At 45.6% G+C, this 14,696-nt stretch overlaps 1 protein-coding gene across 1 annotated transcript; it reads right to left on the bottom strand.

The window, feature by feature from the left end:
- Positions 1-12,891: 12,891 nt before the first annotated feature.
- Positions 12,892-14,186, bottom strand: LOC125547958 (myb-related protein Hv33). The gene is made up of 2 exons (XM_048711681.2): positions 13,741-14,186; positions 12,892-13,636 (listed from the first exon to the last, which is right to left on the bottom strand). Exons 1-2 carry the CDS (start codon positions 14,025-14,027, stop codon positions 13,069-13,071), a joined length of 855 nt encoding a protein of 284 aa, XP_048567638.1. The 5' UTR covers positions 14,028-14,186; the 3' UTR covers positions 12,892-13,068.
- Between the last annotated feature and the right edge of the window lie 510 nt (positions 14,187-14,696).

Raw genomic sequence — 14,696 nt, 5'->3', positions numbered from 1 at the left:
AAAAGAGGTAGCAAAGCAACCGTGAGTACTCATCCAAAGTACTCGCACGACTTACATCAGATCTAAACTAAATATGCATCTGTATCAAAGGAAAAGGGTTGTATCTGCAGAATGCCAGAAAGGAGGGGAAAGCCTAGCCTATCAAAGACTAGCATCTTCAAGCATCTTGCAACATATAGAAGAGTACAGATCAACATAATGTAGAGTAGTAGTGGTGTTATCAACCTCGACCAGAGATCCTTTCTCGACTCCCTGCGAGAAAGCAATCACAGAGCCATACTATCCATTCTCATCTCCATTTCTCATATCCATTTCTCATCTCAATTATCCAGTTCTAGTTGTATCATTCGGGATACAACTCCAAGTGTCCGTTACCGTAGGACAAGCTATCGATAGATGTTTTCTTCCCTGCAGGGGTGCACCAACTTACCCATCACGCTCGATTAACTCCGGCCGGACACACTTTCCTGGGTCATGTCCGGCCTCGGCCAAACAATACGCCGCAACCCGACCTAGGCTTAATAGAGAGGTCAGCACGCCGGACTAAGCCTATGCACCCAGGGGTCATGGGCCATCTTCCCGGGAACTCCTGCATGTTGCGTACGCGGCCGGTGAGCAGACCTAGCTACCTCCTTAAACAAGGCAGGAGCTTACGTAGTCCAACCCGGCGCGCGCCGCTCAGTCGCTGACGTCTATTAAGCTTTGGCTGATGTATACGACGCAGAACGCCCATACTATGCCCACGTGATGGTTAGTGCTATCAGGCCAGAGGCCCCTCGGATCAAATATCCAAATCGTAGTGGATTAGGAACGCGCGGTAACAAGCAGAGACTCACAAAAGATGTGACCCCGTCGCCCCATCTCGAGTACTTGCGGCAAGGGCTAAGAATGCCCGGCCATGCCTCGTAAGTATCTCGGGGGCACCTTCTAGGTCAATCCGACTCCACATCACTCACTATTAAGCTCGCGCGGGTACCCCTCAGGGCTGACCCGTCTTCAGCAACATGGCTTAGTGTAAAATCATAGTAACCATAGTAATTGTGTGTCTAACACCAAGGGGAAAACCCGAGGAATCACCCCCAATGAATTCCGCTCGATGTTATCATCAAGGTGAACGTAAGAGGATTCACCCTCGAGGTTCACACTTGAGGGGTTGCACGACAGAGCGGTAACAGAAGTGGTTAAGGAGGAAATCACCCTCGATGACCTCGACCGTATAGCTACACTACAGAGATCTCATCAGGAGTGATGTAAGAGGTTCCACCCTCGGCACTCGATGGTAACTCTGCAGAGTCGTACAACTAGGGGGTGATGTGCGGTGTCGGGGCCTGGACGTCGATCACGTTGATCGAGTCATCGAACGTAAAGCGGGGCAACTGGGACAAGGTGGGGGTCACCGATGGATCATTAACCAACCTATACTAAGCAGTTTAGGATAAGCAGGTAAGGTATGAACGCAGGTAACAAAAACAGGCTATGCATCAGAGTAGGATCATACATAAAGCAGTAGCAGTTCTAATGCAAGCATGAGAGGGAAAGAAATGGGCGATATCGGAATGCTCAAGGGGGGGGGGTTGCTTGCTTGGTTGCTTTGGCAAGGAGGGGTCGTCATCGACGTAGTCGATCATAGGGGCAACATCGGTCACGGGGTCTATCGGAGAGAAGAGGGGGAAGAAACAGTAAATATAAAGCAACATAGCACCACAAAGTATAACATGGAAATAAGATGTGCCGGGTGTGACCTAATGTATGGCTACATGATAAAGGTGAAGGGGGAAACAGCCGGGAAAGTTTTCCCGGTTCCGGACCTGTGTCAGACAGATGACTAGAGGGGGAATGTTCCATGTTCAGATAGTTAGAGGCATCTAATAGGTATGTGGGTAGTGTATTCGGGTTCGTCTCGTCGTTCTGAGCAACTTTCATATATAAAGTTTTTTGATCCGAGCTACGGTTAATTTTCTATGATTTTTCAAAGTTTTAAACATTTTCTGGAATTAATTAAATTAACAAAAAAGAAATATGACGTCAGCATGACATCACTGTGACATCAGCAGTCAACAGGACGGCTGACCAGGTCAAACTGACCAGTGGGTCCCACATGTCATACACAGAGGGCTAACAGTGGGTTATTTTAATTAAACAGAGTTAATTAGCAGTAGGGCCCCACATGTCAGTGACTGATTAGGTTAACTAATTAGTTTTAATTATAAAAATTTATAATTAGTTTAATTACGCGGTGGGGCCCGCATGTCAGTGACACTGTGTGCCCAGTCAGCACAGTTGACCACGGTCAACATGGTCAACTAGGGCCATGGGGCCCACGGGCAGTGACCCAGAGGCGGGCCCCAGGTGCGCCACGTCGGCGGCGGGGGGGTTTCGCCGCCGGCGACCAAAACAGCGGCGGGGCTCGCCGGACTTCGCCGGAATCGCGCCACAGGGGGTCTTTAGGCGCGGGACTTAGCGCGTTCGAAGGAGGAGAGCTCGCCGCGTCGCGTGGTGAGGTCGGTTGGGCTCGCGGCTGGCCGAAACTATGCCGGCGACGAGTGCAGACGCCGGCGGGGTTCGGGCACAGATGGGGATTGCGCAACAGGGCTCCGTTCGCTGCGTGTTTGGGGCCAAACAGACGAGCGTGTCGAGGCGCGTCGAGGGGGTAGTGGTGGCTCACACGAGGATGGCCGGGAGTGAGTTCCTCGTCGACGGCAGCGGCGGCGGGTTCGGGCGCTCGACGGAGTCGACGTTGCGTGGTGTGGCAAGACAAACTAAGGGCACGGGCGGCTCTACCGAGAGGCCCTGAGCGTGACGCGGGGCTCGGTTGAGCTCGACGACGTTAGTAGCGACGGCGAGGGGCTCAGCGGCGGGGCCGAGCTTCGGCAGCTGCAGTGAGCGAGCTTGAGAGGGAGGCGGCCTACGTGAGAGAGGTAAGAGGAGGGCGAGCTCACTGAGAGGGCGCACGAGGGCCCGGCGATGGGTTTAGGAGCTCTAGTGGGCACCATCGTTGAAGAAGACGACGGTGAGCCGAGGAAGAAGACGACGACGGGGTGGGCACTGTAGGGGCGGCGAGCTCTAGTCCGTGGTCGGAGAAGACGTAGCGGGGCACGACGGCACTCGGGGACTCGTCAGAGAGGGGCGGGGACAGCGGTGGCCGTGGTCAGCACGGTGCCGCGGCCATGGGCGCGCACGGGAGGAGGGATCTGGTGAGGGGGGTGAGGCGGAGAGGACCAGGGAGGGGGCGTGAAGGGGAAGTAGGCGATCTAGGGTTGGAAGGGGCGTCGCCGGCGACCTTATCCGCGCGGGACGGCAGCGGATGGCCGGCACGTGGCCATCCCGGCCATGTGCGGCCGCACGGCATCCACGGCGCCCGTGTGAACAGAGGAGGGAGACAGGGGCACCTTGTGGGCTGGGCCGCGATGGGTCTTAGGCCAGAGGCCAGGTAGGCCTTTTTTATATTTTTATATTCTGCCTTAATTTATTAACAGAGAGAGAAAGGGAATTATTTGGTCAACCGTTTCACTTAAGAAAAATTTGGGATGTGTCCCGTTAAATCACTGGTGATTATAGACAGTGCCACAAATATTTTGGAGACCAGAAGAATTCATTTGGTATTTTTCATAAACAGGATAGCATTTAAAAATGCTGAATTGGTGCTGTTATAATTGCTAATGCTCATCTTTGCACAAAAGTGATGTTTTGTTCCTTAACAAATAATTGTTATGGAATTTTTGAGAAATGATGAACATTTTTCCAGCAACTTTTGAGCAACTTCAAACTTCACTTGAATTTGAATTGACTGGAATTTCAAATGGGATATTGATCAAAGGTGATGAAGCACTGTTTGGAAAAATTATTAGTTTAATCACAGAGGGTTACTGTAGCATGACACTGGGGGTGTTACAGTTGGGCCGTAGTGGCAGTGTATGGTGCTGCCCAACCAGAGTTTAAGCCGGAGTTCTTAGCAGATCTGGTACGGATTTGTGGAGATGAAAGACTGCCAATTTTGGTAGGAAGCGATTTTAATATCATTAGGAGGAAGGAAGAAAAGAACAATGATCGTTTTGATGGACGGTGGTCCTTTATGTTCAATATGATCATTGAGAGTCTTGATCTTAGGGAGATAGAGCTTTCAGGACGGCAATTTACTTGGGCAAATTCTCTTCCTACTCCTACGTACGAGAAGCTTGATAGGGTGCTTGCGAGTGTGGAAAGGGAACAGAAATACCCCTTAGTATCGGTGCACGCGATGCAAAGGGCGGTCTCAGACCACACACCCCTGTTAGTTGATTCGGGTGACGCCACACATATTGGCAATGAAAATATTTTCTTGTTCGAACTCAGTTGGTTCAAAAAAGAAAATTTTATTTAGATGGTAGCCAGAGAGTGGGCTAAACCGATGAAGGGCACATCTAGCGTGGAACGCTGGCAGAACAAAATCAGACACCTGAGACAATTCTTGAGGGGTTGGGCCCGAAATGAGAGTTGGATCTATAAAAAAGAGAAGGAGAGGCTTCTCCAGTTAATTCAGACGCTAGATATACGGGCGGAAACAAATTTGCTGGACCAGACTGAGAAGGCTTGCAAGTCGGAGGCCGAAGCAAACTTACGTAAGTTACTTAGAGAAGAAGAAATGAAGTGGGCATTACGTGCCAAAGTTCTTAAGGTGGTAAAAGTGGATGGCAATACACAATTTTTCCATATGATTGCGAATAGCAAGCATAGGAGAAAAAAATCATCTAGCTTGAACAGGATGAGGAAACAGTTGTTGGACATGAGAATTTGAAGCTGTATATTTCCAACTACTACAAGCAGTTGTTTGGACATCCGATAGAGAACGACGTGACTCTAGATGAGAGTGTATTGGCAGATATCCCTCAGTTGCAGTCAGAGGAGAATGAGATCCTGTCTGCTCCTTTCACTGAGAAGGAGGTGTTTGAGGCGATAGATCAAATGAAACCAAACAAGGCACCGGGAGCAGATGGGTTCCCCGCAGAATTTTATAAATGTTGCCTTATCGTGAAGGACAATCTTATGACAATGTTTCATGATCTTTTTAATGGACATCTTCAACTGTTTCATTTGAATTTTGGCACGATCACTCTTCTCCCTAAAAAGGAGGAGGCCATCCGCATTGAGCAATTCAGGCCCATCTTCTTATTGAACGTCAGTTTCAAAATCTTTATGAAAGTGGCCACCAACAGGCCGACAAAGGTGGCACACTCGGTGGTGCAACCAAGTCAGACTACCTTCATGCCTGGCAGACACATCCTAGAAGGGGTAGTTGTCTTGCACGAAACCTTACATGAAATTCACTCGAAGAAACTCGATGGAGTGATATTCAAAGTGGATTTTGAAAAGGCTTACGATGAAGTTAAGTGGCCTTTTCTACAGCAAGTGATGCGCATGAAAGGTTTCAATGCATCCTGGAGGAATCAGATGGATTCCTTTGTCCAAAAAGGCAGTGTTGGAATAAAGGTGAATGATGATATTGGACATTATTTTCAAACGCATAAAGGCCTGAGGCAGGGTGACCCAATGTCCCCGATACTGTTTAATATTGTGGCTGACATGTTGACAGTACTCATAGGCCGGGCCAAGGAAAAGGGGATGTTTGGTGGACTAGTCCCTCATCTGGTGGATGGGGGGTCTCCATCTTACAATATGCGGATGACACAATATTATTTATGGAACATGACCTTGCACAAGCTCGAAATATGAAAATTATCCTATGCCTTTTTGAGCAATTGTCGGGGCTGAAGATCAATTTCCACAAAAATGAACTCTTCTGTTTTGGAAGGGCCAAGGATGACCAAGAAGAATACCAAAACCTGTTCGGTTGTGAACTGGGTTCTTTGCCCTTTAGCTATCTTGGCATTCCAATTCATCATAGGAAATTGACTAATAAAGAATGGAAATGTATCGAGGATCGATTCGAGAAGAAACTTAGCTGCTGGAAGGGTAAGCTTATGTCATATGGAGGACGGCTAGTATTAATTAATTCAGTACTAACGAGCATGCCGATGTTCCTCCTGTCTTTTTTCGAAATACCCAAAGGGGTACGCAAGAGATTAGACTTTTATCGGTCTCGATTCTTCTGGCAATCGGATGAGGTTAAGACAAAATACCGTCTGGCAAGATGGGATATTATTTGTCGACCAAAGGACCATGGGGGTCTTGGGATTGAAAACCTCGAGGTGAAAAATAAATGCTTGTTGAGTAAATGGCTATATCGATTATCGCTGCATTCTGAAGGAATGTGGGCCCAGATTCTTCGCAACAAGTATTTACACTCCAAACCTCTAGCCCAGGTTACCGTAAGACCTAATGATTTACCATTTTGGAAGGGACTCATGAGAGTGAAGGAGACTTCTTCCATAGGGTGAAGTTTAGTGTTGGGGACGGCTCAACAATAAGGTTTTGGGAGGATACGTGGTTAGGTGATACACCGCTAGCTCTCCAGTATCCTTCACTGTATCATATTTCTCAACGCAAGGAAGAGTACGTGGCAACGGTGATGCAGACCGTACCCCTGAATATCCAGTTCAGGCAATCTCTAATTGGGGAACGCTAGACTTCTTGGCTACACTTAGTCAGGAGGCTAATGGAGGTGCACCTCTCCGATGAGGAGGACTCTTTTAGATGGAAGCTCACGAATAGTGGTTTGTTCACGGTCAAGTCTATGTACTTAGATCTCATCAACTCTGACCCAATCCCGCGATCGATTCATATTTGGCGAGTTAAGGTGCCCTTGCGAATTAAGATATTTATGTGGATCGTACACAAACAAGTGATCCTAACCAAAGATAACTTACTGAGGCGGAGATGGGTAGGTAGCTCGAGGTGTTGTTTTTGTGATCAGGACGAAACAATACAACACCTATTTCTTGATTGTCCTCTTGCAAAGTTACTTTGGCGGTCGGTGCATGTAGCCTTTAATATGTCACCTCCTAATAGCATAGATACGTTGTTTGGGAGTGGCTTGATGGAGTGAATGTTCATATCACGTGTAATATTCGGATCGGAATATGCGCACTTATTTGGGCTATATGGAACTGTAGGAATGATATGATTTTTAACAGAAAACCTATGACTAATTTCTTGCAGGTCATATTCCGGGCTACAGCCTGGATCCGTACGTGGTCATTACTCACTCCTACGGCCTCCAGGGAGCAGCTGGCTACTGGGTGCAACCGATGGGAGATGGCAGCACGGGTTTTTTTTCAACCGGTTTGGACGGCGATCACTGCATAGGATAGGTCCTTAGTGGATCTTCGCCCAGCGGGATGCGGCTTTGAGACTTGTACTCTTTATTTTTTTTCCTTTGCTCCTTTTGTGAGCAGTACTTTGCAGTGCGGATTTTGCTACTGTCGGATTTTAATAAAATGGCCGCATGCATCTCTTCGATGCAGAGGCTGGGGGATAACTTTCTTTTCAAAAAAAATATTTGAACATTTTAAATATAAGTTTGAACATTCTTAAAAATGCATGAATATTTTTTAAAATATGGATAATTTTAATAAAATTGTGAACATTTTACAAACAGAATAAACAAAACAGAGGAAGAAAGAGAAATAAAAATAGACAAATAATTCTTCAATTGAATAAATAAGTAAATAACATAATAACCATCAGAAAAACAAACGAAAAAATCATAAGAAAACATGGAAGAAACTGATAATAAAAGAAATCAAAGAAAAACCAAAGGAAATAAATTGAAAGAAAACCATAGGGAAAAAAGAATTAGAAAATGCTAGCGAACAACATAAAACTCTAGAAGAGGAAACACTACAAACAACAAAATAAACCTGGCCCAAGGTGTGCGTTGTTCGATTCTTCGACATTATGTCGCTGTGGTGGAGGCAGGCTGGGTGGAGCCATGGCTTATTTTTGAACTTAACCTCTCATATACTAGGAAAACTAGATGTATTAGTATAATTTTGGCCTTCTTACTGATTTGTCCCCTCTAATCTTTGTTTCCTCGCTCTACCACTGCTTCGTCGCACAGAGTTTCCCCATTTGACACACATGCATCGAATGCAACACCCACATTTCTCCTATATGGGCCACCCACATCGTGGTGTCAATAAGATTTGATTTTTTTCTTATTATTTTTCTTAATTTTTTCTGAACAAACACTCCAGAAATTTTTTCTAAAATGTGATAACAATTTAAAAAACATTTATATTTTTGCAAAAAATTCCTCGTGTATCGGAAAATGGCCTCCATGTATTTGAAAAATGTTCATAATGTGTTGAAAAATGTTCATCGTGCATTTAAAAATGTTCATCTTGTATTTAATAAATCTTTATCGTGTGATAAAAAAAGTCTGCCTTGTAGTTGAATTAAATATTCATGTGTTTATGTTTATAATTAAAAAATGGAAAGGTAAAATAAACAAAAAAATAAGAAACCGAAGAACCAGAAAAAACAGAGGAAAATTAACAAAAAAACGATCTTTACATTCCTGCTCCTTGTTGATTCCCAGCCCAATTGTTTTTTCATTAGTTTACGAGTGCGGGCATTTTTGCGTATGTTATGCACGTTTTTGCTCTTTGGTCATAATTGTTTTTGGTCAAAGTCGTTTGATCGCTTTATTGTCCAAAAAACTTCAGGTAAGTGGAGTTGGGTCTACTTACACACTGAACCCTCATGAAAAAAGGACAAATGAAAAGCAATCAACATGCTTTGGGGCACTTTTAAAAGAAGTAAGAGAAAAATATAGTGGCCGTTTTAGAGCATCTCCAACCGCGGCCCAATAATAGGGCAGCAAAAAGTTGGTTGTATGGCACTAATTGTTTTCCTGCTCCAGCCACAACCCTGTTATAGGGACGTCTGCTCCAACCGATGCCTTAAAATAAAGCACCAAAACATCATAACTAAACTAGATCATTGCAAATTTGATCCAGACATGCAAACATTTGAAGTTTTAAACATGCAAACTTAAACACAGTTCGGATACAAACTTAAACATAGTTCATATACAAACTTAAACATGCTTCAACTACAAACTTAACATAGTTCGGGTACTACAAACCACAGGCAACTACTAACAGGTACTCATCACTGAGATCGTTCTAGTCAATGTCGGAGCCCGACTCATCGCACCTCGTCCTCTGATTCAAGCTTCATCACCCTCGAGGGCCAGCCTTGTCCTCCTTCTTCACGGGCTTGTTCCGTTGTGCCCAGTACTCGTACTCCGCCTGCACGAGATGCAATTTTCCGCCGCAAACATCGCCATATAAGCCTCATCCATTTGATGGATGTCGCACTGATCCAAGACGATATGAGTTTCCTTCTTTTCCGCGGGGGTCAGCATCTCTATATCCGGACCGATGAACTCCACATCCGCCAGAGATTCGATTTCTTTGAAGTTCAACACCCATCTTTGGCTAGCCAAGCCTCCAACGCGTGATGTCTAAGGCGCGGGTGGTGATCTCCGGCGTGTCAAATGTGTCGAGCCAATAGCCATCGCACGTGTGCAGACGAGTAATGGGCGAACCTCCACAGCCGAACGCCACGGAAGCCAGGAGAGAGGAGGGGCGGTGGATCTACAATGGGGCGCCGGATTTGGTGGTGACGGCGCGCGGGAGGGAAAGCGTGCGGCCGTGCGTGGGGGTCGCGTCTGGAAGTTTCAGGTTGACGGTTGGCTTGCGCGGGGTTGTAAGCCGCTGTGGTTTTGGCGTTTGGGGAGCCACGCAAGTGATGCAAAATTTGCATCACTCAGGGCTGGTTTTGGGGCAGCAAGAAAACCACACAATTTCACGTTTAGAGCAGCCGTTGGAGCATTTTTTTTCTTCTTTTGACCCAAAATGATTGTATAAAATGGTTTTTTGGGCAGTTGCTCTATTATAGGGCTAGTGTTGTAGATGCTATGTTTTAGGAAGTATAAGGCTGCAAATGTTTAGATCATTTTGTCTTCCAACGCAAAGTGTTGGCCTCGCATAGCCTCGCAATACCGGGAAAATATCAAATGATACCAAGTTACAAAATCCAAATTTAAACATGTCAAAAAATTCCTTAAAATCATGTATGTTCACAATACATATGTCGACAGCTCCTACAAAATTTAGATCAAAATTCGACATTAGAGAAACAAAAAGGACAAATCCATCAAGAACAGTGTCAAAAGAAGACAAATGCAAAAATGACACTATTCACATCTGAAATTGTCCTTTTCGTTTCTCCATGTGTATTTCAAATTTTGATTTGGATTTTTTAGGAGTTGTCAACATATGTGTTGGGAATATTCATGATTCTTTTCAGAATTTTTTGCCATGTTTAAATTCAAAATTTGTAAGTTTATATCATGGTAGCATGTAAGGATTGGTATCACCTGATAATTCCCCGCACTACCTTCCTCGATGATTCGCGTGATGACATCAAAGGAAGGAACTCTGCAGATCGCACACTGATGTGCATGCTTGGGCAGTCCACGGCTTCATGTTTTCATGTCGTATATGACCCTATTCTAGCTCTTCGCCTCTTTCCTTTAAAAGACTGATAGATACTTAAAGATGAAGCTAGTCTTGTGCGCGCACGTCTGCATGCTGACAATAGCCAGCTTAGCTGGACACTCCGTCACTGGCTAGCTAGCCTGTAGTCAGTACTCAGTAGCCATTGTGATATTTTTCTTGAGTCATTATCTTTTTTATAAGAGTAAAATTTTAGTGACCACGTGCCCGTCCACGACCGCACGATGTGTCAAAGTTATTAACTACTCTAATAGCCACTCGCCTGCACATTGGCACGATTATCAATGTCGATCTATCCATGTCATGACTTGTGTTGGAAAGTAGGCAGGGAGACCAAAGGCCGTCGACGTTGCTGTCGAGCACGTAAATACTCTGCCTCGTGCAGCACGTGCCTTTTTCGAGCCGACGCATTCATCAGGACATTCCCTATTATTAACCATATGCAACGTGCATGCATGATAACACTGGGCTAATCATACGAAAGCGTCCGTTGGCTGCTTGCTGCCCACAAGTTGGCAAGTTGCCAAGGTTTTCCACCAAAACAACGGTAAAGCGCCTGAGTTTTCTCGAGCATGTTGTCGCACATAGGCCTGCACTTGGACAAATTATACTTATAAACAAAAGGTTTCTCTAACAGAGTGGACACATGAAAATGCAACTGATCATCACAGAAGAAAGAGTAGTGGTTAAGGTATGGGAAGAAGCTCAATCAAAAGAAGTTCAATTGTGGTCATGGCCTAGCAATCTTCACTTTGATCGGCAAGGGCAGAAATATGCATGTGGCAGCTTGGGCTTTAGTCCCTCTGGGGCCGAAAGTGCATTTAAGGTTAAGCATTGACCGAATGGAGGTAACATTTTTGCATGATTTTTTGATGAATAATCAGTAATTCAGCTAAAATTTGTCAAGAAAGTGGAGAATGCTTAAAATTATTAACAATAGAAAAAGAATGTAGAGCAAAATAAGCAAAACAAGAGGAAGGTAAAAAAAACTATGGTGTGGTTCTGACGAAACTATGGTGTTGCTGAGAAAAAAAAAGTAGGGGCCCTTTTGACCCCTTATCTCCCTCCTCCTAGATTTTCCTTTCACTCTCCTTCCCAAATATTCCCCCTTTTTTTGAATCCTCCCAAATATTTCCAGGAGCTCGGATTCTTCCGAACAAGCAATAGATTGAGAAACTAGTGCGAAAGACGTTGAAAGGCTCCAAGAGTATGGTGAAGATGTCATCGTGTACCCAAACCGAGGTTTCATAGGTCGATTACTCTCCATCCAAGGTCATGCACCTTGGCTGAGATCTGGAAGATTTGAGAGAAGCAATTCCTCCAATCCTCAAAAACACGATATTAACATCCCCAACAAACATCAAGGGTTCTTCCCTTTCGATAAGGGCAATGAACCCCAAGAGAAGTATAAGAAGTAGGAAGAAAAGTAAGACAAGTATGAGAAGAAGAGCAAGGAACCCCAGCACAAGTACAACAATACCAGGAAAAAACTTGACCCACAACCACATGAAACAACATCTAGGCCCTTAAGTGGTTTTTTAATTGAAGATAACCAAGAGTCTAATGGTTGCTTAATGTATGAACAATTTTAGTCCCACATGTTGTTGGTCCGCGAGATTTGTGACCCCAAAAGGAAAAGGAAAAGACGAGAGCTGTCTTGTCTGTCAATTCTCTAATTTTTAGTGACAATGTAAATTTCAAGTCTTGGGGAAGCGACACTATTAAGATAGGATGTTGAAGGCGGAAGAGAGTTGCTTAGCGCACATCATATATTTTTTGTGGGTGAAAACACATTGTATTACTCAACTCATATTCTCATTTTTTTTGCGGATAAAAACATTGTATTACTTCAACTCATATTGTCATATTTTTCTTGCCAAAAGCCAAAACTCAAACTCCCACACCCTTCCCCTTTGTTGCTTTGAAGCCGCAGAAGTACCCCGAGTCTTCGGGGCTGAGAGGCTCGAGTTTCCAAATGTACAATGGAAACTAGATTATCCGGTGGTTGCTCCGGGCCTGACTCATGGTCGCTCAGTTAGGGATCTGGAGTATCCCAAGTCGAGAGTGTCTTTCACAACGACATATCACTTCGCGTGTCACAATATATCCATGGCTCATCGAAAGTTCCACACAACACCAATTATCATTTTAGGGAGTGTTCTATACTAGTTATAGAATCCAATGGTGAAACCACCACTACTTCATAAATTTACATGTGTAAGAAGAAGATGTGTAATTATAATAGTAGTTATTATCTTTAATATCATTATCATGGAATATCCTTTTCTTGGGAAACTATAGATACCGCTCTCAAATTTTTTCAAAGAGTTACTTTAGTCACGAACTATTGCAAAAACAACATTTTTTTAAGTACAATTGCACTAAAAAGTCTCAACCAGTTTTGAAGAAAAACAAAGTAATTTGCATGTGGAACAAAAATAATCGTCCATTAATTACCACTCGATCAATTGATTCAACAAAAGGTTGGGTTTGTGCACAAGAGGGGAGCTGCCCTAGGCGGCTAGGCGTGCATACACAATGTAATTGAACAAATTTACCAATAACTAACCCTCTTGCACGCCCGCCGGGCTAATCAACAACCAAATCAATCAACAGAGTTCCCCGTATTCGTGGAGTAGAGTCCGTTCTGATCCCACGCATCCATGAGCAGATCGCCGGCCGGGTACTCGAGAAGGTCATCGAACGACATGAGATGGACCATGTCAATGTCGCCGTCGACGGCGCAGTAGTAGTAATGTCCCTCCCGACCATCGTCGCCGGCAGCGCTGCCGTTGCCCACGCTAGCAGCATCGCTCTCTGAGCCGGCGCCGTTGTTCTCGTGAGTGGTTGTCGACTCGGTGGTGCCTGCAGCTGCAATTGCGGCGGCCCCTCCGCCACCGCCAAGAAGCTGGCACGCGAACAGTGGGAACCGTGCCGGAACAGGAGGCACCGTCGCCCCGGAGGCCATGCTGCTAACCGGTTCCTTCCCTCGGGGCCCTGCTAGCACGGAGGCCTTGTCATCGGCGGCCGGAAGGTCACCCTGCTTTGCGAGGCCGCTGTCGCCCTTCCCGCCGCCGGTGCTGAGGGTCTGGCGCTTCCTGATGCGGGAGTTCCAGTAGTTCTTGATTTCGTTGTCCGTCCTCCCCGGCATCTTCCCCGCGATCACCGACCATCTGATACAAATTTCATGGAAGTTTAGCCTCCAGAACGATCGATTCTAAATGGTCTACAATCAATTACCAAGCAGAAATCTAGTAGAATGTACGTAATTAAGTACCTGTTGCCGAGTGATTTCTGGAGGGAGATGATGGTCTCCTCCTCACGCTTGGAGATGGGCTCCTTCTTAAGGTCCGGCCGGAGGTAGTTCATCCACCTCAGCCGGCAGCTCTTGCCGCTCCGCCGCAGCCCGGCGAGCTGCGCCACGGAGCTCCAGGTGGACACGCCGTGCCTGGTGATCCGGGTGTACAGCCGCTCGTCCTCCTCCGGCGACCACAGCCCCTTCCTCTCCTTATGCGCCTCCACATCGCCGCCGACGTCGGCCTGGCTCGCCGGCTTCTCCACCATTCTTGCTTAGCTTTTTTGAGTAGACTCCTTGGCTACTCCTGCGTCGATGGAAAGTTCAGCTAGCTAGTGTACTAATTGCAGTTGGTGCTTAATTATGTGGTGATTGGATCTGCACTACATTTATAGGATGGGTATATGCTATTGGACCTTTCAGTGCCAAATATGGTGATACATCTGTACACAATAATCAATTGTCCCATTTGCAATTGCGTTGCGTTAGTCTTATTCTAACCTAATTTTGTAGCTTAGGGTGGAGGGCATCCATCCTAAAAGTTACCATGCCACGAGCGTGCATGTGCTTAATAATGTATATGCGCATCTTCATCATGCATGTGCAAGCCAGTAATATCATGCGCTAAAAGCATGTTAATTTGTGTGGCTGGAAAGTTTGTAATTAACCATCGAAACTAAAGCACCCTTGACAGTGACTCGCTTCCTACCCGGCCACCAAAAGGAAATATCACGTACTACCAATGGATGATCATAGTCACAGATTAATCTAGCATTAGCATATGAATCCATGCAAAGGTAGGTATCTTTTTGTCAGCTACTCCTTTTGATGAAGTGCTGAGTGCTGACCAGTTTTTGCGGTTACTGTGCACTGGACACCACTGCCTATGTTAGACAGTAGTAGCCAACTATGCCATCTTAGTATTCCCTTGAGGAAGA

The sequence above is a fragment of the Triticum urartu genome, chromosome 3A (genome assembly GCF_056163025.1).
Source record: "Triticum urartu cultivar PI428250 chromosome 3A, HENAU_Tu73, whole genome shotgun sequence".
NCBI lineage: Eukaryota > Viridiplantae > Streptophyta > Magnoliopsida > Poales > Poaceae > Triticum > Triticum urartu.
Note: the sequence above shows the minus strand (reverse complement) of the source record. Positions and strands in the feature narration are given on the sequence as shown.